The 25,976-nt window shown below is 42.9% G+C and overlaps 1 protein-coding gene across 1 annotated transcript in view; it reads right to left on the minus strand.

The window, feature by feature from the left end:
* The window catches only part of LOC126094798 (cytochrome P450 6a2-like), a 230,274-nt gene that overhangs the window by 48,915 nt on the left and 155,383 nt on the right, over positions 1–25,976 (minus strand). The window contains exons 2-3 of the mRNA XM_049909364.1: positions 22,145–22,495; positions 12,161–12,503 (exon numbers count right to left, since the gene is read on the minus strand). Coding sequence (XP_049765321.1) covers positions 12,161–12,503; positions 22,145–22,480 — 679 coding nt within the window. The 5' untranslated portion in view covers positions 22,481–22,495. The remainder of the gene's footprint in view (positions 1–12,160; positions 12,504–22,144; positions 22,496–25,976) is intronic.

Raw genomic sequence — 25,976 nt, forward strand, 5'->3', positions numbered from 1 at the left:
AAATAGTTTGGACAAGAAGAGAATAGAAGCTTTCGAAATGTGGTGCTACAGAAGAATGCTGAAGATTAGATGGTCTAATGAATTCTCTTACTGTAATTGATGAAAGTATGTGAATGCAGCTTGCCGCTTACTTGGTGTAATGTTTTGTCCGTACAGAAGTGTATCTGTCGCCTTTATCGCTCTCTCGCCCTCACACACAATTCTGTACAATAAAGTCAAGGGCTTAGGTTTTCTTATCAGGCTTATCAGTGCAAAGACAGACAAAAAAATTATACTAATGGGAGGATTCTGAGTAACTTCTAGAATTCCATTCGCTCTCTCTCTCTCTCTCTCTCTCTCTCTCTCTGTCCTTTATCTGTGTACAGTTCAAATATAAGTTACATGAAATCAGCCTAGTAGAATCTCTGGTGGAGCCCTTCGTCTTAATATTCAGCGGCTGGCTTGCTAGAAAAGATCTTTACATACGTTATTATTATTAAGCGCTGCATTCAGTTGGGAAAATCGATCGTTTGAACACTTCGTTCAGTTTACGACAGATCTAAAATTTCAGATGTGGACGAAGCCTTTTTGGACGATTTCAAAAAAACTCAGAGTTTGCAGGCTCTCTTCGTCACAGCTGAAACTTCCCAATTAATTACAGGGCCCAGACAATCATCAATGATTCAGACAGAGAACGCATTCGTCATTCACTCTATAATAAAATAGTCACAAACCTTATTTCTGAGGAAAATTGTATATTGAATCCATTTCCGTACATGTTCCGTTTCCGTGGATTTTAAGTCTCACGCAATTTACCTTTACAAGTCCTTCTTTCTCTTTATCTATCACGCTAGCGGCACAAACTTTCCTGTCTCGCTTTAGCGCGAAGAAGAGTAAATAAATCTCCTTTAGCAATCCGAAAATCTTCCAACCGATACTTTCCGAAGCTGTTCCTTTCTCTCTCTCCCTATAATGACCATGGAGCATACATCTCTGTACCTCTGTTGTTCCAAAGAATAAACGTACTAGAAAAATACCTTGGCGTCGACGAGCTGTCGGCGCATATATTACTAGAAAATCTGCTCAGATACTTTTCAAACGTAAATAAATGTGGATGATTTTATTGACCATTATTAATTATTGCGTGGTAGAGGGTAATTTTCCGTGGGGCGATTACAATGCCCCTCGCAGCGAGCGAAGTTTGTGAGGTCAATTTTTATTCACCGAGCACACTTCGCGAGCTATCTATTAGCGTGGATAACCCGGAAGTGATGATTGTCAGTCCTCCGACTGAAAAAGAATATTATGTTTGAACTAGACGAAGAAAAGAAATGTTGAAGACAGAAGAAATGAAGAGACCGGTACCGCGGCTGTATTACTTTTACGTGCATCTAGGTGTTATGTTTGCTGTGCACAACCAAGGAAGATGATCTTTCATGAACTTATGTCAGGGTCTACCCATTCGGGAACATTCTTAAGCAGGGAAACCTTGGAAAACCTCTTAAGCTTAGACCCCCAGCCTACGGTACATAGAAGATAGGAAAGCCTATAGAAGAACAAAAATAATTTTGAAATTTATCTCTAAAGGAAAGATAGGGCTTAATTTGTATCACGATTTGGAGAAGAGTAGTTTGTGCCTCTAGCAAAAAAAAAAAAAAAAAAAAAAAACGTTTTACAATAAATAACGTGAATTTGCGTTTTACAATCTTGCTCCTAGGACAATATCTTGCGGTGCTAAACTCCCCCGGGTCTTGCATGTCCCCGACGTCCACAGTTGTAGTCGGTCTTCTATGCGGCCCCCTCTGTCGTTGATCTTCTACGCGGCCCACAATGGGATGAGTAGAAGGGACAGGGATACTCGAATACACATGCAACATTCATTCCAAAAGAATTAGCAATGACCAAAAGGGAAACTCTTCCTGTAAGACAACTGATTAGGTTGCACCGTCCAAAATTCTCCTTTTTGAAAGCAAAATCCTTATGGCTTCATGGATCCTTTTTGTTACGACGTACTTCAAGGAATTCAACTCTTAATTAATGATGTTGCCAAAAGCATCAACCGATTTACTCTCGTTTGAATACTCCTTTTGACTTTGCCTCCCCACTTGTGCTTATAAGTCCAAAAGTTTTAACAGATTTTCTATGACTGATTTGTTCTTCGTAATTTAAAGGATTCATGTAACTGACTATAGATTTTGGATTCAAATCATCGAATAATGGAAAGTGTAGTTCATTTTATTCCAAGACATCATCCATATTTCCTTGATAAGTCATATAATTTAGCTATACTCAAAAAAAAAAAAACTTTTTATTCTAAATACATATATTTCTACGCTTGAGTGCTGAAATGTAGAAGTTATTAGTATTGAGGAATGCGGATTCACTTCTTTCATTTACTCTCTGATTCATACGGCGTTCAACCATGCTCATATATGGAAATGGATTTATCACACAAAATTCCCAAACGAACACGAACCATTAAATTACTACTGAATCTATGAATACTAATTTCTTTAATCATTCAATAATAAATTAAAACTCTTAACTTCAAATTATACCACCTATTCCTTTTAAAGTTCAACATGAATCAGTTTATCCTCGCGTTTGGTGCGAGTCTCTTACAAAGGATATCTGTATCGTCTATATCGATTTTAATTCTCGCGCCGACGTCAACTGTTTTGCGCGGGAAATATTTTTTGCGGCGTTAACCGTCACTCACGATTCACTACCACAACACATCCCTTCACATATTTACACATTTAAGCGTTCACATGAGATTATATATGAATCTTCACTCGAACCTCTTTAGATTATTCAGCGTCATTTGCGGGGAAACATTTCATTCTTCTTGAAGGTCAGTCAGATCCTTTATACATCTTGATAACATTAGCAATGCTAAAGTTCTATGTTCACCCAAACCACAGGTGAAGCCTATCTCCACTATCTTTTTTACAACACTCAATAGTACTAATTAGTCACTATTTCTATACTCTATGTCACTGACTAACTATTTCAATTTCAAGGCTTTTAACACTACACACACACAGTTTATTGTTATATTTTTTACGAGCGTTCATCTCTGTCACTCGGAACTCCATTCCTCCCTATCTTCTAATCTTCATTATATCTTTTTAAGTCGTTATGAGGAAATAACCCTTTTATTTTGTTCGATCCCGGGTATGCTAACAGATAAGCTCCAGGATTCGGAATTTGTAGGATAATGTATGGTCCAGTATATAGTAACTCCCATTTCTTTATACTTTTCTTTATTACGGATGATTTGGTATGTCGTTTAACTAGTACCTTCTCGCCGACATGGTATGTCTGTACCCTCTTGATTAATTTGTCATATCGTTGTTTTCTTTGATCAGCCTTTTTTGTCATATTTATGATAGCTTGTCTTATTTTTTCTTCCCAAGGCATCTCGGTTTCCTGAGTTTTGGGGATATGGTCAGTCCAGAAGTTTTCCTCTTTTGCTTCGAACATCAATTCACGAGGTGTATATCCAGTTGAGGAGTGGGGCATGTTATTGTATATTTGCTCAAACTCTTCCACATAATTTGCCCACGCAGTTTGCTTATTATGGCAATACGTCCTCATAAATCGATTGAATTCTCTAAAAATCCTCTCCACCAAATTACCTTGTGGGTGGTAAAATGATGTTAGTACGTATTTCACACCGACTTGAGACAAAGTCTGCTTCCACCGGAGTCCCGTGAATATTTTAGCATTGTCAGTTACGATCGCCTTTGGTGTACCAACATGTGGAAGATAATCTCTTATCAATCTTAATACAATTACTTTGGCTGTAGCCGTCTTTATCGGGTATAGCTTTACGTATTTCGTGCACACATCGATAAATGCTAACACATATTTAACACCACCTCTTGAAGTCGGTAACGGTCCACACAGATCGCACGAAATTAATCCTTTTGGTTCTTGTACTAATATAGAGCATAATGGGTGCTTAGTCCCTTTTGAATCCGGCTTTGTTTTACGGCAGATTATGCACCTCTTTAAGACCTCATGCACTCTGCGCTTTATGTTGGGGAAATAACAGTACCCACTTATCTTGTCTGCACATTTTGTCGCACCGAAATGTCCCCAGGTTAAATGAGTGAACCGGACAAGTTTCTCTATTTGTGCCTCAGGTATACAAACACACCAACGGACTTTGTTTGGCCTTCCACAGCGGAAAAATAATACGCCATTTACCAGCTTGTAATAATTTGCGATCTGATCCGAAGGTTGCTGTTGTAACCTTTGAATGACACTTCCCCATTGAGCATCCTTTTTCTGTAACTGGGCCATATGCACACACAAATTGATGTAGTACGCCTTATATGGATTTTCCTGCAGCAGCAATATAGGGAATTCTGAGGAATTATTTACTTCAATCTCTTTGGTTAAACCCTGCGGTGACCTTGATAGAGCGTCCGCAATAATGTTTTGCTGCCCTGAGACATGTACGATCTTAAACTGGTATTGTTGCAGAGCGAGAGTCCATCTAGCCAGTCTGGGGTGTAACAGTTTACACGTTTGTAAAAACGTTAATGATTGGTGATCGCAATATACGATAGTCTTCGACCCATATAAATAATAATGAAATTTTTTAAATCCCCAGACGACCGCAAGAGCCTCTAATTCTGTCGTCGTGTACGTTCGTTCACAGTTGGACAAAACACGACTAGCAAACGCAATAGGACAAAAGGTAAGCTGTCCATTTATCTTGCGTACTTGGAAAAGGCACGCTCCAAGACCCACATTTGACGAATCTGTTGACAAGTAGAATTCCTCTTGCATGTCCGGATGGTACAAAAGCGGTGCATTTACTAATTGCTTCTTTATCTCTTCAAATGCTTCTTGACACTCTAATGTCCAGAGCCAGGGCACATCCTTCTTCAGCAAACTATTCAGAGCTGCTGCATTCATGGCCTGATTCGTTATAAATCTTCTAAAAAATGATGCAAGACCCATAAACCCTTTTAATTGCCTCCTATTTCTTGGTGTTGGAAATTTACTAATCGCCATTAGCTTCTCCTTGGTCGGTTAAATTCCCTTTGCGTCAATTATATGCCCCAGGAACTTGATTCTATTTAGTGCAAAATGTGATTTCTGTAGGTTAGCAGTTATTCCCATGGTTTTGAAAACGTCCAACACCCGACTCAGTAAAGTAATATGCTCTTCCCAGGTCTTCGATGCAATAAGCATATCATCAACAAATACTGTTATCCTGCTTCTTAGTTCTGGGCCTAATGCGTAATCTAGCGCTGCTATAAAAATTCCAGCACTAATGTTGAGTCCGAAAGGAACTACAGTAAATTGGTAACTTCTTCCTGCATAAATGAAAGCTGTATATCTCCTTGATACCTCATCCAGCTTGACTTGCCAATAAGAACTCCGCAAATCGATGCTCGTCAAATATTGGACATCCTGGAACCGTTGTATCAGTTCGTCTATGTTTTCCGGATGTGTCCACACTGGAATTATAATTTTATTTATTTCCCTGGCGTCGAGTACCAGTCTCACAGTTCCATTTGCTTTTGGCACAACCAACAATGGGGAGCAGTATGGGCTTGTAGAGGGTTCGATCAAACCCCATTTCAACATGCGATCTATTTCCTTTTGAACTTGAGCTTTTAACCTCCAGGGAACAGGATAGAAAGTTCTACAATACGTTTCGTGCGGCTTAACGTAGAGATGGCATACGTATCCTTTAATCACTCCTGGCCTTTCATCAAACACTTTTTCATACGCTGATAATAATTCTTTGAGCTGCTTCTTCTGATCTTCAGTGATGCATTCGGATTCATTTAACTTCTCATACACTAATTGACCGAAATCTCCTTTGACTTTGAACTCATTATTCACGTGCTGTTTAGAATTTTGTGCAGTCCTGATTACTTGCACACTGATCCCACTATTATATTTTCTGGTAAGGCTTTCTTTTTTCAACAAGTCTAACTCAATTTCTTGTTTATTTACATTTAACCAAATTTTTCCTGTTTTAAAATCCATTCTGCATCCGTATTGACGTAGGCTGTCGACTCCGATAATGCAGTCTACCACCAAATTTTTCACAACAAGGAATGTGCTTAATATTGCTACCTTTCCTACTTCTACACTAAGTAGTGACTGCACTTTTACATTCGCCGATCGAGCCCCAATGGCGCCTATTATTTTGCAATTTTGAACTGGAAAAATTGGTACTCGTCTTATATTTCTGATCTTGTTGAATAGAGCCTCCGAAATAACACTTGTGGTTGCAGCTGTGTCTAAAACCGCCACTATAGGTACAGTTTCCAAATTGACTTGCAGTTCGGCTACTGCCACCTGTTCCTTATTCCCATCTTGGGGTTCTAAGTCCTCGGTCAATTCATCTGCCAGTAATCGTCCATCATTATACGTTAGCATGGGTACACATATCCTGTTGCCCCTCAACCTATTGTTGACCGCTCCTCCGGGGCACGAGTGGGTCCTTACAAGTTTGTTGGATTTTGATTCACCTGGTGGTTGACCTCATCCGTCACTTCGGTAATTACCGGTTGATTCGCGGATGTCCGTCCCCACTGATGTTGGTTATTTGAGTTTGTTCCCCCCGGTTGGTTCCACTTTCTATTACTGTTATTGTTCCAAGCTTGTGGTCTGAAATTCCTTTCGTTCCCCCATACGGGATTGTATCGTTTCCCATTCCTGTTGTTCCTTGGATAGCCCCTCGCAAGACTATTGCCGGTATTATTATTGAGATTTTGAGGGGTTTCTCCACTATTTATCGATCTTTGTGCGTTCCCTTGCCTACCATTTGGCGGAGGTTCTATCTCCCTATATTGGAATCTGTTGTTACGGGCTTTCTGGTTGTTCTCTTCTATAATGTCTATATGATCTAACGTCGTGAGGAACGACTCCAGGTCTTTATCGTTGCCGTAAATTAATTGATTCCGGATGCTAGTTGGTAATCTTGCCTTAAGTATGTTTATTATGTCTAGCAAAGGCATAGGTCTGTCCCAATATCTAGTTTTATTTATATATTTTTCAAAATACTTCCTAAGGCTTCCTTTCGAAAAAGAGAAAGGCTCTGGGTAGAGCACCTCCTGCCTTAGGCGTTCCTGTACTTCTTCTGACCAGAACTTTGCTAAAAACGCTTTCTCAAAATCGTCATAGGTCGAGCAAACAGAAGTCATGTCCGAGGCCCAGATCGCCCCCGAACCTTGTATATACCCAGTAACGAAACTGATCTTCTGCCACTCCGACCAATTTCTGGGTAGAACTCCTCTAAAACTTCGAATAAAAACAATCGGATGGACCCCCCTTTTGTCAGTGTTAAAAATCTGAAATTGCCGATGCTTTATCATTTTTTCTTCGGCATGGCAAAGGCTTTCGTAATCTCCGTCAGATAAAACTTCACGCGAACATCTAGCTCGTGGCAATTTAATATTTGAGTTACTCACACAAGTCGGTATTGTGTGCGAATGTGCAGTAACTGGCTCTATAGTCGCTGGCAACTTCTGCTGCTGGCCTGTATTCATTTGTTCTGAGCCTTGTTGTGAAACGCGTATCGACTCTGCTATCGTTTGTTTCCAATGCTCGAGATCAGCACCTAACTGCTGTCGCACTTCCTCTAGTCCTTTCGCAAACAAATTCTCTTCCTGTTTGCCGCACAGACTCTGGAATGCTTCTTTAACATTTTGCCCAACGTTTTCACACATTAGCCTTTTGTTTTCTAATGTGATTTCGGATAATTTACCCGTTAATACATTAATCTGGTGGTCTATAACGTCTTGACGTTCTGTCAGATGTTCCACACTTTCCTTTAGGTTCGTCTGCGTACGTGCCAATTCAGGAAGTTGCGCAATTGCACATGACATGGCATCTTGCTTTTGTACTAATTGCGGAATCATTTCCACCTGTTCGCGTACGGTATCTATCTTAATAGCCACGTACTCCTTCATTTCTACACGTACGCGTTGAGTAGATTCCTCACATTGAGCTTTAACCAATTCGATTTGTGCAGTTAATTTTCGTTCCGTCTCTTCGGCCTGATCTTTAAGTTCCTTTGTCTTTGCCTCTATCCGTTGTTCTAATTCGGAAAAACTGTCATGTAACTGCTGCTTAATCTCAGCTTTCAGCTTTTCCTGCCCTTCAGTAACTGAGGCTAACTTCGCATTCAAATCATTTTGCCCTTCATTCACTGCGGCGAACTTCGCGTTAATGTCGGTTTTCAAATTTTCTTGCCCTTCAGTAACTGAGGCTAATTTTGTATTCAAATGGTTTTGCCCTTCAGTAACTGAGGCTAATTTCGCGTTAATGTCGGTTTTCATATTTTCCTGCCCTTAAGTAACTGAGGCTAATTTTGTATTCAAATGGTTTTGCCCTTCAGTAACTGAGGCTAATTTCGCGTTAATGTCGGTTTTCATATTTTCCTGCCCTTCAGTAACTGAGGCTAATTTTGTATTCAAATGGTTTTGCCCCTCAGTAACTGAGGCTAATTTTATATTCATATTATTCACGGTCTCCGTTAACATCTGCATCTGCCTCATGATAATGACCAATGGGTCTAATCCATGTTGCGCACTGGCTGATACATCTCCAGCCGTGTCTACCGGGCGTTCTATTGCGCTATCTATAGCGATCGGTTCTCCCTTCACAAGAATACTTCTGTGGCTACTTATACAGGTAAATGCAACTAGGGCAGGTCAGTCAAACTACTTCTGTTATGAATACCGGGGCGATATGTTACAATACAGCAGCACCGACCTATTGCGTCCAGCGTGCTGCTTTTATATGTAGATCAAATAATACGACTGCGAGTATTTCTTCTCTTTTCCACGTTAAGTTGTCTCGTCGTAGTTCACATGAAACAAAGAACAAAATTATTTTAACAACGTCCAAAAACGTGTCCTGTCACGGATTGGCCATTCTAATGAATTCTCTTACTGTAATTGATGAAAGTATGTGAATGCAGCTAGCCGCTAACTTGGTGTAATGTTTTGTCTATACAGAAGTGTATCTGTCGCCTTTATCGCTCTCTCACCCTCACACACAATTCTGTACAATAAAATCAAGGGCTTAGGTTTTCTTATCAGGCTTATCAGTGCAAAGACAGACAAAAAATTATACTAATGGGAGGATTCTGAGTAACTTCTAGAATTCCATTCGCTCTCTCTCTGTCCTTTATCTGTGTACAGTTCAAATATAAGTTACATGAAATCAGCCTAGTAGAATCTCTGGTGGAGCCCTTCGTCTTAATATTCAGCGGCTGGCTTGCTAGAAAAGATCTTTACATACGTTATTATTATTAAGCGCTGCATTCAGTTGGGAAAATCGATCGTTTGAACACTTCGTTCAGTTTACGACAGATCTAAAATTTCAGATGTGGACGAAACCTTTTTGGACGATTTCAAAAAAACTCAGAGTTTGCAGGCTCTCTTCGTCACAGCTGAAACTTCCCAATTAATTACAGGGCCCAGACAATCATCAATGATTCAGACAGAGAACGCATTCGTCATTCACTCTAGAATAAAATAGTCACAAACCTTATTTCTGAGGAAAATTGTATATTGAATCCATTTCCGTACATGTTCCGTTTCCGTGGATTTTAAGTCTCACGCAATTTACCTTTACAAGTCCTTCTTTCTCTTTATCTACCACGCTAGCGGCACAAACTTTCCTGTCTCGCTTTAGCGCGAAGAAGAGTAAATAAATCTCCTTTAGCAATCCGAAAATCTTCCAACCGATACTTTCCGAAGCTGTTCCTTTCTCTCTCTCCCTATAATGACCATGGAGCATACATCTCTGTACCTCTGTTGTTCCAAAGAATAAACGTACTAGAAAAATACCTTGGCGTCGACGAGCTGTCGGCACATTTATTACTAGAAAATCTGCTCAGATACTTTTCAAACGTAAATAAATGTGGATGATTTGATTGACCATTATTAATTATTGCGTGGTAGAGGGTAATTTTCCGTGGGGCGATTACAATGGGTAGATCACATAACTAATGAGGAGGTGTTGAATAGGATTGAGGAGAAGAGAAGTTTGTGGCAGAACTTGACTAGAAGAAGGGATCGGTTGGTATGACGTGTTCTGAGGCATCAAGGGATCACCAATTTAGTATTGGAGGGCAGCGTAGAGGGTAAAAATCGTAGAGGGAGACCAAGAGATGAATACATTAAGTAGATTCAGAAGGATGTAGGCAGCAGTAGGTACTGAAGATGAAGAAGCTTGCACAGGATAGGGTAGCATGGAGAGCTGCATCAAACCAGTCTCAGGACTGAAGACCACAACAACCACAACATCACTGCTGAAAGTCTGTAACGTCGTCACGGAATTCCCCTGCATATACATACATTTACAGGCGCCGGCGCCCATATCTTCGACATTCTGTAGCGGCGTTGGATGACGTTTCCAGATATGGGGTTCCTGTCCACCTTCTACATCCCCTCGAAGTTTGTGGGTGTAATTTTGAAACACTCTGCGTGTCCGCACCCAGTTTCTAGATGATTCAGCACTTTCCATTGCTAGGAGAATGGAGTAAGAAACAGGTCGCACACATACACAAAGCAATGGATAAACGGTAATACCTGACAGGTGCCGAGCGGTTCTAGGCGCTAGATTCTGGAACCGCACGACCGCTACGGTCGCAGGTTCGAATCCTGCCTCGGGCATAGATGTGTGTGACGTCCTTAGGTTAGTTAGGTTTAAGTAGTTCTAAGTACTAGGGGACTGATGACCTCAGAAGTTGAGTCCTATAGTGCTCAGAGCCATTTGAACCATTTGAACCTGACAGGTGTGCAACACACATAACATAGAGTCAATGCAGGTATAACCTACACTGACCAAAGGTACTAGGAAACTACCGTAGTTTACATTTACTTATTATGGTAGCCTATGGTAACTTTATAACCGCAACTGTGGCGTAAACGACGGGATTGTTGCCATGGACTTCCTTCGATCTAGGATGGATTGTTGTAGCATCTTTCTCCTTCTGGTGGAGCAAATCTAGTTTCACACAATACTCCATCACTGCGTACCCACATTTAGTCTGGGATCGTCTGATGATACTGTTGCTTGGGGATTTCTACATCTACATTTTACATCTACATTTATACTCCGCAAGCCACCCCACGGTGTGTTGCGGAGGGCACTTTACGTGCCACATTCATTACCTCCCTTTCCTGTTCCAGTCACGTATGGTTCGCGGGAAGAACGACTGTCTGAAAGCCTCCGTGCGCGCTCTAATCTCTCTAATTATACATTCGTGATCTCCTCGGGAGGTATAAGTAGGGGGAAGCAATATATTCGATACCTCATGCAGAAACGCACCCTCTCGAAACCTGACGAGCAAGCTACACCGCGATGCAGAGCGCCTCTCTTGTAGAGTCTGCCACTTGAGTTTGTTAAACATCTCCGTAACGCTATCACGGTTACCAAATAACCCTGTGACGAAACGCGCCGCTCTTCTTTAGATCTTCTCTGTCTCCTCCGTCAACCCGATCTGGTACGGATCCCACACTGATGAGCAATACTCAAGTGTAGGTCGAACGTGTGTTTTGTAAACCACCTCCTTTGTTGATGGACTACATTTTCTAAGCACTCTCGCAATGAATCTCAACCTGGTACCCGCCTTACCAACAATTAATTTTATATGTTAATTCCACTTCAAATCGTTCCGCACGCATACTCCCTGATATTTTACAGAAGTAACTGCTACAAGTGTTTGTTCCGCTATCATATAATCATACAATAAAGGATCCTTCTTTCTATGTATTCGCAATACATTACATTTGCCTATGTTAAGGGTCAGTTGCCACTCCCTGCACCAAGTGCCTATCCGCTGCAGATCTTTCTGCATTTCGCTACAATTTTCTAATGCTGCAACTTCTCTGTATACTACAGCATCATCCGCGAAAAGCCGAATGGAACTTCCGACACTATGTACTAGGTCATTTATATATATTGTGAAAAGCAATGGTCCCATAACACTCCCCTGTGGCACGCCAGAGGTTACTTTAACGTCTGTAGACGTGTGTACCGAAACAGCAAACAAAGAGAGAAAACTTTCGAACATAATCTTTCTGAGACGCTAATCAATACCTGATGACTAACCCTCGAGGCTACTCTGATGAGTCTTTCACTCCTAGGAAAGATTTTAGAAGGTGGTCAGAAATAATACTGCACTTACTGATTCTAGGCGTGAAGACCATCCTGCCGATCTGCCGGAACTTCGAGTCAGGCTCCTGGAGCGCGTTGCACTGCAGGCCGAAGGCGCAGGTGCCGATGACGTCAGTGGAGAACTTGGCGAGCACGTCGCGCATCTCGAGGACGGCGCCGGCGCCGTGGGTTTCGGCCAGGGCGGCGTCGGTGCTGGCCTGCAGTAGTTCGGCGCACTCGGCCAGCAGCGGGAACATGGCCTTGATGCGGCCTGAAGAGAACGTGGGCGTCAGCTTCGCACGCAGTGGCCGCCACGTGCGACTGCCCACGTGGAACAGGTTCCTCGCCATCGGCGTCGTCTGCTCATCTGACACCTGCGATGAAACCGGGAATTACTGTTTGCCGGGACATCTCTGTGGGTTGTTCAGGTCCGTAATCGGAATGGAGTTCCTCTCCCTCGGCACGTAATGGCCTGCTTCTCTGTGATGTATGAGACTATTGTCTTTAGTGTACCTATGCAGTACAGCCACCTGTGACAGGTATTTTATATTACTAGTCCATTTCACGAAATCCTGGGAAAGCAAAGCAAAGGAAAGCGCTGCCACATTGGTCACAGATGGGCCAGCTGGGACTGCCCTCTCACCTTCGGCCAAAGGCACATACTGCTGATTCAAAGTCGCACAAGGGTATCATCGCGCCTACATACTTTGCAGGCCACCGCACGATGCATGGCGGAGAGCACCTTCTACCACTACTTGTTATTTTCTTTCCCGTTCGAATTTCAGATAGAGCGATGGCAAAGCGACTGTCTATATTTCTCTGTACGACCACTAAATATTTTGTGTACTATTTTGTACAGGACTGTAAGGAGAAGAGGGCTGTAGATAGGTGTGGTATGTTTCATCGTAGGAAAGCTGGTCAGGAGCAAAAATGATTAGCGAACAGAACTTGTATTTCTACAAGTGAATGTAGACACATTATAATTTATGCAGCATGAAACAGAGTCCAGCTATCAGTGTCCACATTGATAAGGCTTGTAGGCAGCGTCAGCGTAGCGTCTGTGAGCTAAGAGGCTCCAAGTGCAAGTGGGCAGAGAAGCTGCCGCCAGCCGTCCTATATCGCTGTGGCGGAGCTCCTGGTGGTGTGGCTAAGCGGGCGCGCAACATTGCGGGCGCGCAACATTGGGTCTGCCTGATCGTGCGTGATCGCTGTCAGCGTCAGACAAAAACTTGGAAAACCATTGCCATAATGGCCATGGAGACGTATCTTGTGTGATATGACAAATAGCTCTCATCTTTGTGGACTTTACACCAAATGTACATTGCTGACAGTAGAATAGTTCTGCAGACAACTTCAAATGCTGGTTCCCTAAATTTTCTCAATAGTGTTTGGCGAAGAGAACATAGTCTTACCTCTAGAAATTCCTTTTTGACACACTCGAGCTGTACCGAAGACTGCATTGCACTAGCATCCTAAATGCAGTCTCTGCTAAAGATTACTCCCAGTTTCCTAAAGTCCCCCTGTAAACCGAAGTCGACCTTTCGCCTTCACTACTACTCTGATTAAGTGCATATACCATTTCACATCTGTTTGCAAAGTTACAGCTAGATATCGACGTGACTGTGTCAAACAACACACTACTAAAGCTGTTTCCAGCATTACAGGAATGTTTTTCCTATTCATATGAATTAACTTATATTTTTCTTCATTCAGAGCCAGGTGCCCGCCACCACACCAATTACAAATTTTGTCTAATTCATGACATATCCTCATATAGTCACTCAACGACAACACCTTCCAGTATGCCATACCATCCTCTCTCATAGTGAGTTCTACTCCCTACGCTCATAACTTCGTTAACAGTGTACAGTCAGGCACCGTGTCGAAAGCTTTCAGAAAATCCATGTTTATGGAATCTGTCTTTTGCCTTTCATTCACCGTTTGCGGGGTATTATACGAGAAAAGGGCAAGCTGAGTTTCTCACGAGGTACCTGTTAAAGTTTTATTTTACATTATTAGCCCATCTGAAGAAATCCTTGGAAAGCAAAGCAAAGTTCTGCCAATCTGGTTTCACACGGGCCAACTGGCATCAGCTGTCTGCCGTGGCATCCTAGGCGAATGGGTGGGGTACACAGGGGCGTGGTTTCAGATTATCGCTCTTCCAGCCATTACAATGCTCGCAAACCTCGGGACCGCTACATCTCATGCAGTACCTCTTCAGTTGGCAACACGAGGCTGAGTCGACCCTCGTACACTTCTCCCACCAACGAAAAATACCTGGCAATACCACGAACTGAACTCGGGTGGACACAAAAACCTGTTAGGAATCTCTGAAACGAAAGGTGGCTATCGATAAACTTGGTGGATATGCGCGAATACATACGTGTGCCATGAGCTACAAAATTAAAGTGTGGTTCATCAAAGCCCAATTTCATATACAACAAAACTAGGCGTAGAATACCTGTAAGGTAGCGCTGTGCTGTAAGGGTGCTGCGGGTAATAACCAGTGTAGTCCTGCTATGAAAATAAATGGTAGCCTAGACCATCACTCGTGGTTGTCAGGCGGTATGGCGGACGACAATTGTAAGTAGGCTGTTTAGGTTGTTATGTTGGTAACGTTACGTAGCGCTCTGCATGAAAATCACTGACTGTGCTGTGTGCAGTCTGTGGCTGGGTGGCATTGTCGGAATATTCGCTATTGTAGTGTTGGGCAGTTGGATGTGAACAGCGTGTAGCGTTGCGCAGTTGGAGGTGAGACGCCAGCAGTGGTGGATGTGGGGAGAGAGATGGCGGAGTCTTGAGAGAAATTTGTAAGACTGGATGTCAGGAACTGATATACAGGGTGTTACAAAAAGGTACGGCCAAACTTTCAGGAAATATTCCTCACACACAAATAAAGAAAAGATGTTATGTGGACATGTGTCCGGAATCGCTTAGTTAGCCTGTTAGAGGTTCATATTAGTTTCGTTCTTCCACCTGCGCTCAATGGAGCACGTTATCATGATTTCATACGGGATACTCTATACTGCGCTGCTAGAACATGTGCCTTTACAAGTACGACACAACATGTGATTCATACACGATGGAGCTCCTGCACATTTCAGTCGAAGTGTTCGTACGCTTCTCAGCAACAGATCCGGTGACCGATGGATTGGTAGAGGCGGACCAATTCCATGGCCTCCACGCTCTCCTGACCTCAACCCTCTTGACTTTCATTTATGGGGGCACTTGAAAGTTCTTGTCTACGCAACCCCGGTACCAAATGTAGAGACTCTTCGTGCTCGTATTGTGGACGACTGTGATACAATACGCCATTCTCCAGGGCTGCATCAGCGCATCAGGGATTCCGTGCAACGGAGGGTGGATGCATGTATCCTCGCTAACGGAGGACGTTTTGAACATTTCCTGTAACAAAGTGAAGTCACGCTGGTACGTTCTGTTGCTGTGTGTTTCCATTCCATGATTAATGTGATTTGAAGACAAGTAATAAAATGTGCTCTAACATGGAAATTAAGCGTTTCCGGACACATGTCCACATAACATATTTTCTTTCTTTGTGTGTGAGGAATGTATCCTGAAAGTTTGGCCGTACCTTTTTGTAACACCCTGTATATGACTTTTTAACACTATTAAGGTAAATACATTGTTTGTTCTCTATCAAAATCTTTCATTTGCTTACTATGCCTGTCAGTAGTTAGTGCCTTCAGTAGTTAGAATTTTTTATTTAGCAGGCAGTATTGGCGCTCGCTGTATTGCAGTAGTTCGAGTAACGAAGATTTTTCTGAGGTAAGTGATTCATGAAAGGTATAGGTTATTCTTAGTTAGGGCCATTCTCTTGTAGGGATTAATGAAAGTCAGATTATTTGCGCAAATATATTGTGTGCCAGTTTATTGATGATCGGAATAAGTAAAGAGAGAAATGTCTGAGTACGTTCAATTTTGCTCAGCTGTTTGAAAATCAAACAACGTAAAGGGTTTACCAGCACAGTAATTCATTAATCTTTCTAAGGGGACGTTTCACAGTCGGATTGGTATTCGATCGCTGTCTGGGCCGTTTCCTGACGCGTCTTCTGTGGCCGTCGGGGACTTGTTCGAAGCGGGACGCATCACTGAAAATTCTACGTCAGTCAGTGAAATTTCGACCCGAACCCCGTGTCTACATTGGTAAGCAAGCCCGATCTCTCCTGAGTTGAGAACGTTTGGAAATTTGGATCGTCATAGGAGGGCCCTCCATCCAACCCGGGATTCTGACGATCTAATGCTTCAAATTGGTCACAATTTGGCATCACATACCCTAGGAGAACATCCAACATCTCTGCCGGTCAATGCCAAGCCAATTAACTGCTTCCAAAAATGCCAGAGCTGGACCAACACATTAATGCCTTTCGTCCGCCGCTCGTGGTCTCGCGGTAGCGTTCTCGCTTCCCGAGCACGGGGTCCCGGGTTCGATTCCCGTCGGGGTCAGGGATTTTCACCTGCCTCGAGATGACTGGGTGTTTGTGTTGTCCTCATCATTTCATCACCATCCAGGAAAGTAGCGAAATTGGACTGAGCAAAGATTGCGTAATTGTACGGGCGCTGATAACCACGCAGTTGAGCGCCCCACAAACCAAACATCATCATCATCACATTAATGACTTCCTCGTTAGTCAGGCTCCTTCTCTAGAATAAATCATCCGCTTCTTCTGCAATTGTAATCGTGCGCTTGTCTGTAGGTGTAAATTACGTCCACAGATTTCCATCCCATTCGTATAATTACTTCGTGGTGAATCTTTATTTTTTTGTCTTAGAGTGTATTTTCCAGCCCCCATACATAAGCGAAAGGACCAACACTCAAGGTAATATTTATTCTGTGCCTCTCCGATGGAGAAGTAGAATATCAAGGATTACAGAATAGCATATCTTTTGTGCACAGTTATTATGGAAAATGCAGGGCTTGCAACATACTTAAAAATTGGACACTAAAGAAAAATATTCTAAGAAATAATTTTTGCATTACGTGATGGAGAAATGCATGAATGGCAGACGCAGGCGACCATTCAGATTTTCTATGGCTCTGAAATGTAGCAAGGTCTTGAGATGTACTGAAACTGAAATGTAACGTTCACTGTTCAAAGTGCCGTCAATGCGTACAAGAGGTGGTGATTGAGACGTGTAACCAATGGCACCCCATACCATCACGCCGGGTGATACTCCAGTATGGCGATGACGAATACATGCTTTCAATGTGCGTTCACTGCCATGTCGCCCAACACTGATGCGACCATCATGATGCTGTAAACAGAACATGGATTCATCCGAACAAATGACGTTTCGCCATTCGTGCACCCAGGCTCGTTGTTGAGTACACCATCGTAGGCGCTCCTGCCTCTGATGCAGTGTCAAGGGTAACCGCAGCCATGGTCTCCGAGCCGGTAGTCCATGCTGCTGCGAACGTCGTCGAACTGTTCGTGCAGAGGGTTGTTGTCTTGCAGACGTCCCCATTTGTTGACTCAGGGATCGAGACGTGGCTGCACGATTCGTTACAGTCATGCGGATAAGATGCCTGTCATCTCGACTGCTAGTGATACGAGGCCGTTGGGATCCAGCACGGCGTTCCATATTACCCTCCTGAACCCACCGATTCCATATTCCGCTACCAGTCATTGGTAGCAATGTCACGATGCGATAAACCACAATCGCGATATGCTGCAATCCGACATTTATCAAAGTCGGAAAAGTGATGGTACGCATTTCTCCTCATTACACGAGGCATCACAACAACGTTTCACCAGGCAACGCCGGGCAACTGATGCTTGTGTATGAGAATTCGGTTGGACACTTTCCTCATGTCAGCACATTGTAGGTGTCGCCCCCGGCACCAACCTTGTGTGAATGCTCCGAAAAGCTAATTATTTGCATATCACAGCATCTTCTTCCTGTTGGTTAAATTTCGCGTCTGAAGCACGTCTTCTTCGTGGTGTAGCAATTTTAATGGCCAGTACTGTGTATTTCAATGTTGTGCCATATGGTATTTTTGTGGATCAGAACCTAGAACCATGCGGTTGTGAGTTGTTACTGCACAATACTTCTGTCGTAATTGTAACAGCCTATAGGTCCCCTCCATGAAATGCATTATTGAGTTACCCGTCAGACAAGAAGCAACAGTTTGTAGCTGATTTTATTGCAGATTTCTTAAAAGATTCGGATGGGATGAATGAACTGGAACCATGATTTACTTTCTTCTGTCGGATGGATACCGATTTATTTAGATATCGTTTTAGTATCTTCATTTGTTATCCGATTTTCCCATCTAATCGTCTGAATTTTCTTTAGCAGCACTTTTCAAAAGCGTCTGTTCTCTTATTGTCCCAGATAATTATGGCTAGCATTTCACTCCTGTAAAATGCTACAATCGATACACATATTTTTAGAAGAAAGTTCCAAACACATGAACTCTTTTTAGAAGTCAACAAATATCTCTCTTTTTAGGAGCAGATGTCTTGGTATTACCTGCATACATTTTATATCCCACTATTTCGGCCACCGTCGTCTATTTTTCTTCCCAAGTAGCAAACCTTATCTGCTACCTTTTGTGTCCCATTTCATCACCTAGTTATATCAGTATCTCCTTATTTATGTGACTATTTTCCATAATATTTTGTTGTCGCGCGGGATTACCCGAGCGGTCTGAGGCACTGCAGTCATGGGCTGTGCGGCTGATTCCGGCGGAGGTTCGAGTACTCCCTCGGGCATGGGTGTGTGTGTTTGTCCTTAGGATAATTTAGGTTAAGTAGTGTGTAAGCTTAGGGACTGATGACCTTAGCAGTTAAGTCCGATAAGATTTCGCACACATTTGAACATTTTTTTTTTACTTTTGTTGATGTTCATAACACCTGTTCAAGACTATTTCTTATGCGGAGTATTTACAAACTAATTTGAAAATTATTAATAAACCGATTTACTACTTTATATTGGCAAACCTTATAGCATAAACAACAGCAACTGTTGAAGTTTCTGATGCATTACCCACATCCTGATCGTTACCCTGATCACACGACATGCATCTACCCTGTAGTCCAATTCTTGTCACACTGGGTGTAGCATGTCCTCGGTATTGCATGCTTTATCCACTCACATTGGGAGAATGAAATGGCAAGGTGTTAAATCCGGCAAACGAGGTAGCTAGGGGAGAAGGCCGAAGTATGCTGTTACAGCACGTGCGGTCATGCTTTGGCGGAGAAAATGCTTAAGAAGCTCTCGTACATTCGTGTGAAAATGGGGCGGAACACTGTCCAGTATCCAAATGTATTCCAAATAACTGGAGATCAGCTGTGGTAAGAACTAGGTTTCCCACACTTCCTGAAACGAGTAACCCGTGACAATTTGAAGAAAATGGTCAGTGCACATTCTCGCGTGACACCGCACAGAAGATGTTTACTTTTGGAGAGTGGTCCAAATGGTTCAAATGGCTCTGAGCACTATAGGACTTAACATCTGTGGTCATCAGTCCCCTAGAACGTAGAACTACTTAAACCTAACTAACCTAAGGACATCACACACATCCATGCCCGAGGCAGGATTCGAACCTGCGACCGTAGCAGTCGCGCGGCTCCGGACTGAGCACCTAGAACCACATGGCCACAACGGCCGGCTTTTGGAGAGTGACGCCAATGCTCTATCAGCCCATAGGACAGCGTTTGTTTTCGCCCTTATCACCTAAGGTTCTTTTTTTTTTTTTTTTTTTTTTTTTTACAAAACCAGCGTCATCCACATCTAACTGGATTTTCAGTTTGTCTGCCGGTATACAGGCCTGCACTAATCTCACTTTGTACGGATTAAAACTTAGCACTTACGCAACACCTTAAAAACCGTAATCTTTGACGCGAACAATTGTCTGCTTGCTTTACTAAGTAACTTGTGAGTACTTCGGCGAAACACCAGGCACAGTCTTTCGACGACTGCGTCAGACACATGAGATCAACCAGGACTCTTCCACTTACATACGCATTCGGTTTCTACTCGCTTTCGACACCACCTACCTGTCGTATTCTTGTGTGGTTGGTCTTTCTTAAAGCATGCACGGAACTCACGCTGCACAGCAACCACACATTTGGCCACCCCGAAGCTAAACACACAGAAAGCCTTTCCCTTCTGCGACACCATCTTGGAAGAAAACGCTACGCCTGTACAGCAACCATGACAGGCGAATAGCGCAGCTGCTGCTGCTTGTGCTGTAAAGTTTGCCCATATAAAGTAATAAAACGATATCTCACTAATTTTTTAAAACTGTGCCATTCATATATAAACACCCTGTATGTCTAACTCCACTCACAAATTTGGGTAATCTTTTTATTGTGAAACTTTTACGTGCACTTATTTGCGAGATGTGCAGAAGCTAATGTTCCTCACCATATCTTTTTTTTTGTCATAAGGGCTACCCGGAGTATCTTTGGAGGGCGAAATAATGTTTCAGACCTCACTATCAACTAAGACAAGGGTGTAAGACAAGCATGTAGTCCTCGCCGCTACTGTACAATATGTAGACCGAAGAAGCAATGATGGAAATAAAGAAAGGTCCAGAAGCAGAATTAAAATTCATGACGAGAGGATATCAATGATATGATTCGCTGATAACACATCTCTCCTGAGTAGAAGTGAAGAAAAAATATTACATGATCTTCTGAATGGAAAGAACAGTCTACTGAGTGAAGAATTAGACTAAGAGTAAATCGAAGAAAGACAAAAGTAATGAGAAGTTGCAGAAATGCCAACTGCGAGAAACTTAACATCAGGATTTATTGTCACGAAACAGATGAAGGAACTCTGCAAAATAACCAATGGCAGACGGCGCAAGGACATCAAAAGCGGACTAGCACTGTGCGAAAATGGCATTCCTGCCCAAGACAAGCCTACTAGTATCAGACGTAGGTCTTTGTTTGAGATAGAAGCTTATGAGAATGTATGTTTGGAGTACAGCATTGTATGCCAATTAAACATGGACTGTGCATTTGAAATATGGTGCTATGGACAAAGGTTGGAAATTAGGAGGACAGGCAAGGCAAGAAATGAGGATGTTTTGCGCAGAGTTGGAGATGAAAGGAATATGTAGAAAACACTGATAAGAGAATTTCCCAATCTAATTCCCTCAGCATCACCCGACGTAATTCGACTATATTCCATTACCTTCGTTTTGCTTTTGTTTGTGTTCATCTTACATACTCCTTTCAAGACACTGTCCATTCCGTTCAACTGCTCTTCCAAGTCTTTTGCTGTCTCTGACAGAATTACAATGTCATCAGCGAACCACAAAGTTTTTATTTCTTCTCCATGGATTTTAATACCTACTCCGAAATTTTCTTTTGCTTCCTTTATTGCTTGGTCAATATACAGATTGAATAACATCGGGGATAGGCTACAACCCTGCCTTACTCCCTTCCCAACCACTGCTTCCCTTTCATGTCCCTCGACTCTTATAACTGCCATCTGGTTTCTGTACAATTTGTAAATAGCCTTTAGCTCCCTGTGTTTTACCCCTGCCACCTTCAGATTTTGAGAGTATTCAAATAACATTGTCAAAAGCTTTCTGTAAGTCTACAAATGCTAGAAACGTAGGTTTGCCTTTCCTTAATCTTTCTTCTAAGATAAGTCGTGGGGTTAGTATTGCCTCCCGTGTTCCAAAATTTCTACGGAATCCAAACTGATCCTCCCCGAGGTCGGCTTCTATCAGTTTTTCCATTCGTCTGTAGAGAATTCGCGTTAGTATTTTGCAGCTGTGACTTATTACACTGATAGTTCGGTAATTCTCACATCTGTCAACACCTGCTTTCTTTGGCAAAGATTGGAATACATCCAGCAAATAGTTGATTACGTAGGTAGCAAGTGCTGCTGTGAGATGAAGCGGTTGGCACAGCAGACGGATTTGAGGCGAGCCCCATCAAACTAGTCAGAAGACCGATGACTCAAACGAAAAATTCAAGTACAAGTATTTGAGGGTAGCATCATTTAATCGAAAAAATAATTTTGTTCAACGAACCTGATAGCGACTGGGGAAGTGCGCGAAGTCCTTGATGAGGACCAGTTTGACCATCTCGGGGTCTCGGACGAGCAGAGCCGGCCTCGCCTGGAAGAAGAAGCCGACGACGGGGTGCGGATCGCTGTCGTTGTAGAGGCGGCCGAACACTTCGGCGTAGGACTTGCGCATGAGCACGAAGTCGCGGATGTTGCCGAAGAAGGGCTCCGGCTTCAGGTAGGGGACTCCCCGGCGTGCCCAGTAGTCGAACTGCGCCGTCACGTGACGGTAGACGACCAGCAGCAGCAGAGCCAGGCCCAGCAGGACCTCCGTGCTGCCGTCCTCCAGGAGCAGGCCCATGGTTGCTGGAGAACCCTGAAAAAAGGTCCGTTATGAAGTCAGTAGACGAGAGCGGTCCAAATCTACATATACTAGCCTCATTACTCTGTTTTCTACCAGAAATGCTGGGAAACTAAGTGAAATACATGTTATGGTCAGTACCACTGAGGAACAGCTCGGATAGCTAAAACAGCACCGAGGTCCCGTGTCAGAAGTAATCCTTCAGACTGTTTATATGACGTAGGGCTCAATTAGCCTATCACTTAGTCGTAATATACCGTAGATACATTGAAGAAAAAACTATGCCTCCTAGTTTAAAAAAAGGGCAGTTTACACACATTGACAAGTATGGTATATAAAGTCATCCACAAAACTACTGTCCAATACCTTATCATTCTCTTTTGCTCTCAAACGTAGCTTGCTTCCATGCCAATGAGAACACCAGCCATGCGAAACATAACATGCGATTTTCTCATACGAGCTCTCCAACAGTCGTGGGAGATTCTCAATGTGAGTCGACGGTTACAGTTTAGTCACATTACGGGAGATTAGCATGCAAACAGTGAACGGTATAGGCAGAGATTGCTCAGAGTCTTCTCCAAACCACAGAAGTACTACTAAATCGCGTAGTTTACATTGTGTTGTTCCCGATTATCATTGTGGGCATATTTCCCGAAATGGCTGCGGTATAGGCAAGCTTATAAATTTTTTACTATCAAAAACAATCTTGATCGCAATTTATTTATTACAGTGAGCGGTTTCGACCACTACTGTGGTCATCTTCAGACCAATGAGTAAGAACCTCCTTTTGGTGGTAAATCACTACTCAAAGTGATTTACCACGAAAAGGAGGCTCTTACTTATTGGTCTGAAAATGACCACAGTAGTGGTCGCAACCGGTCACCGTAATAAATAAATTGTGATCAAGACTGTTTTTGACAGTAAATATTGTTAACACATTGATCACGGTTCACTACCACAATGTATCCAAAGTAATTAAGGTGATAAATGTTTAATAACGTTTCGTCGCTCTTAAATGAGTGTTGTTAAGCTAAGGAAAAGTATTCTGAAAACTGAATAGCTTCGTTTAACGATCGTTACGGGTGCATTACTGTTGATTCTGCAAACTGAAACGTCGACTTGGTGGAAGATGATATTGTGCCTGAAGAACAAATGTAAACCAATAAAACAAGCTCTTCGTGGAAAGTTAACTAAATAGATCCACTCTTTAAGAACTAATAAAGGTCATCATGTGCGGAAAAAATCATAACGTATTACTCTGTAACACATCAGGAATGAAAGGTCTTCTTCTTAGAAACATCGTCAATAGCATCCCTTCTCGAGATATTTGAAATACAATTACAACACTTTGAACAAAAAACACAAATCGCGAAGTCTTTTCATGAGATCTAGTGAATCTTTTTCTAAGACAAAGAAGTACACGCATCAAAAATGTTTTACATCACCTCGGTTCCAGGAGCTCCGCAACCGGTACAGAAAATTGGAATAGAGATCAACATAAACATCATTTCCGCCCTTTTTATTGCTCATTAAAACCACATATTCCATGTTGTACCACCATATAGCGAGACCTTCATATATGGTAGTCCAGATTGATGTACACAGCGGTACCTCTAATGCCAAGTAGCACGTCCTCTTGCATTGATTCATTCCTGTATTCGTCTTGGTATACTATCCACAAGACCTTCATATATGGTAGTCCAGATTGATGTACACAGCGGTACCTCTAATGCCCAGTAGCACGTCCTCTTGCATTGATTCATTCCTGTATTCGTCGTGGCATACTATCCACAAGTTCATCAAGTTGATCCAGATTGTCCCACTCCTCAACTGTGATTCGGCATAGATCCTTAAGAGTGGTTGGTGGATCACGTCGTCTATAAACAACCCTTCTCAATCTATCCCAGGAATAATGAGATTTTCACTTTGCACCGGAGTATGCGATGATATCAAACTTCCTGACAGATTAAAACTGTGTGCCGGACCTTTGACTTTCACGGGAATGTGGTAGAGCACTTGCCCGCGAAAGACAAAGGTCCCGAGACCGATTATCGATCAGGCACACAGTTTTAATCTGTCATTAAGTTCCATATCCCAGGCATTTTCGATAGTGTTAGGGTCTAGAGAACATGCTGGCCACACTAGTCCAGTGATGTCGTTATCCTAAAGGAAGTCATTCACAAGATATGCACGATGGGGGCGCGAATTGTCGTCGATGAAGGTCAATGTCTCGCCAATAAGCTGCCGATATGGTTGTACAATCGGGCGGAGGATAGTATTCACGTATCGTACAGCCGTTACGGCGCATTCTATGACGACGAGCGGCGTACGTCGGCTCCACATACTGCCATCCCAAAACAGCAGGGAACCTCTTCCTTGCTGCACTCGCTGGATAGTGTGTCTAAAGCCTTCAGACAGACCCGGTTGGCTCTAAACACGACTCCGACGATTGTGTGGTTCAATGCATATGCGACACTCATCGGTGAAGAGAACGTGATGCCAATTCTGAGTGGTCCATTCGGAATGTTGTTTGGCCCATCTGTACCGTGCTGCATGGTGTCGTGGTTGCAAAAATGGACCTGGCCATGGACGTCGAGAGTGAAGTTGCGCATCATGCAGCCTATTGCGCACAGTCTGAGTCGTAACACGACGTCCTGTTGCTGCACGAAGATCATTATTCAACATGGTGGCTTTGCTGTCAGGGTTCCTCCGAGCCATAATCCGTAGGTAGCGGTCATCCAGCGGTGATCCATCGGGCTGACCGATGCCTGTCACAGTTCCTGTCTCTCTGTATCTCCTCCATGTCCGAAAAACATCGCTGTGGTTCACTCCGAGACGCCTGGACGCTTTCCTTGTTGAGATGTCTTCCTGGCACAAAGTAACAATGTGGACGCGATCGAACCGCGGTATTGACAGTCTAGGCATGTTTGAACTACACACAACACGAGCTGGGTAACTCTTTCCTCGTGGTATGACTGAAACTGATCGGCTGTCGGACTCCCTCCGTGTAATAGGCACTACTCATGCATGGTTGTTTACATCTTTGGGCGGGTTTAGTGACATCTCTGAACAGTCAAAGGGACTGTGTCTGTGATACAATATACACAGTCAACGTCTATCTTCAGGACTTCTGGGAACCGACGTGAACCAAAACTTTTTTTCGAAAAACAGAAAACTTCTTGTACGGGAACCTCATTCTGTTTTACTGGCAGAGGAAGCTAGATAATTTCAGAAAAATTGTTTATATTTATGCAGCAAATTGGTTTCAATAAACATTGTTGCTGATTTAAATACTAGCGTTGCCATTGGAGTTTAATCCGTAAGAACGGAAATGCAGCGTGAACCACATACCGCACATAGCTATTTTGTTTTGTTGCTCGATAGAAGTGCCGATCGGGTCGTAACAAATTTTCTCGTGTTATTTGTGAAGGTGCAGTGGGCATTATGTGTGGACAACCTCTCCTGGACCCATGAGCACTTTTATTTCTATCAGCGT

This window comes from Schistocerca cancellata, chromosome 8 (genome assembly GCF_023864275.1).
Source record: "Schistocerca cancellata isolate TAMUIC-IGC-003103 chromosome 8, iqSchCanc2.1, whole genome shotgun sequence".
NCBI classification, from domain to species: domain Eukaryota; kingdom Metazoa; phylum Arthropoda; class Insecta; order Orthoptera; family Acrididae; genus Schistocerca; species Schistocerca cancellata.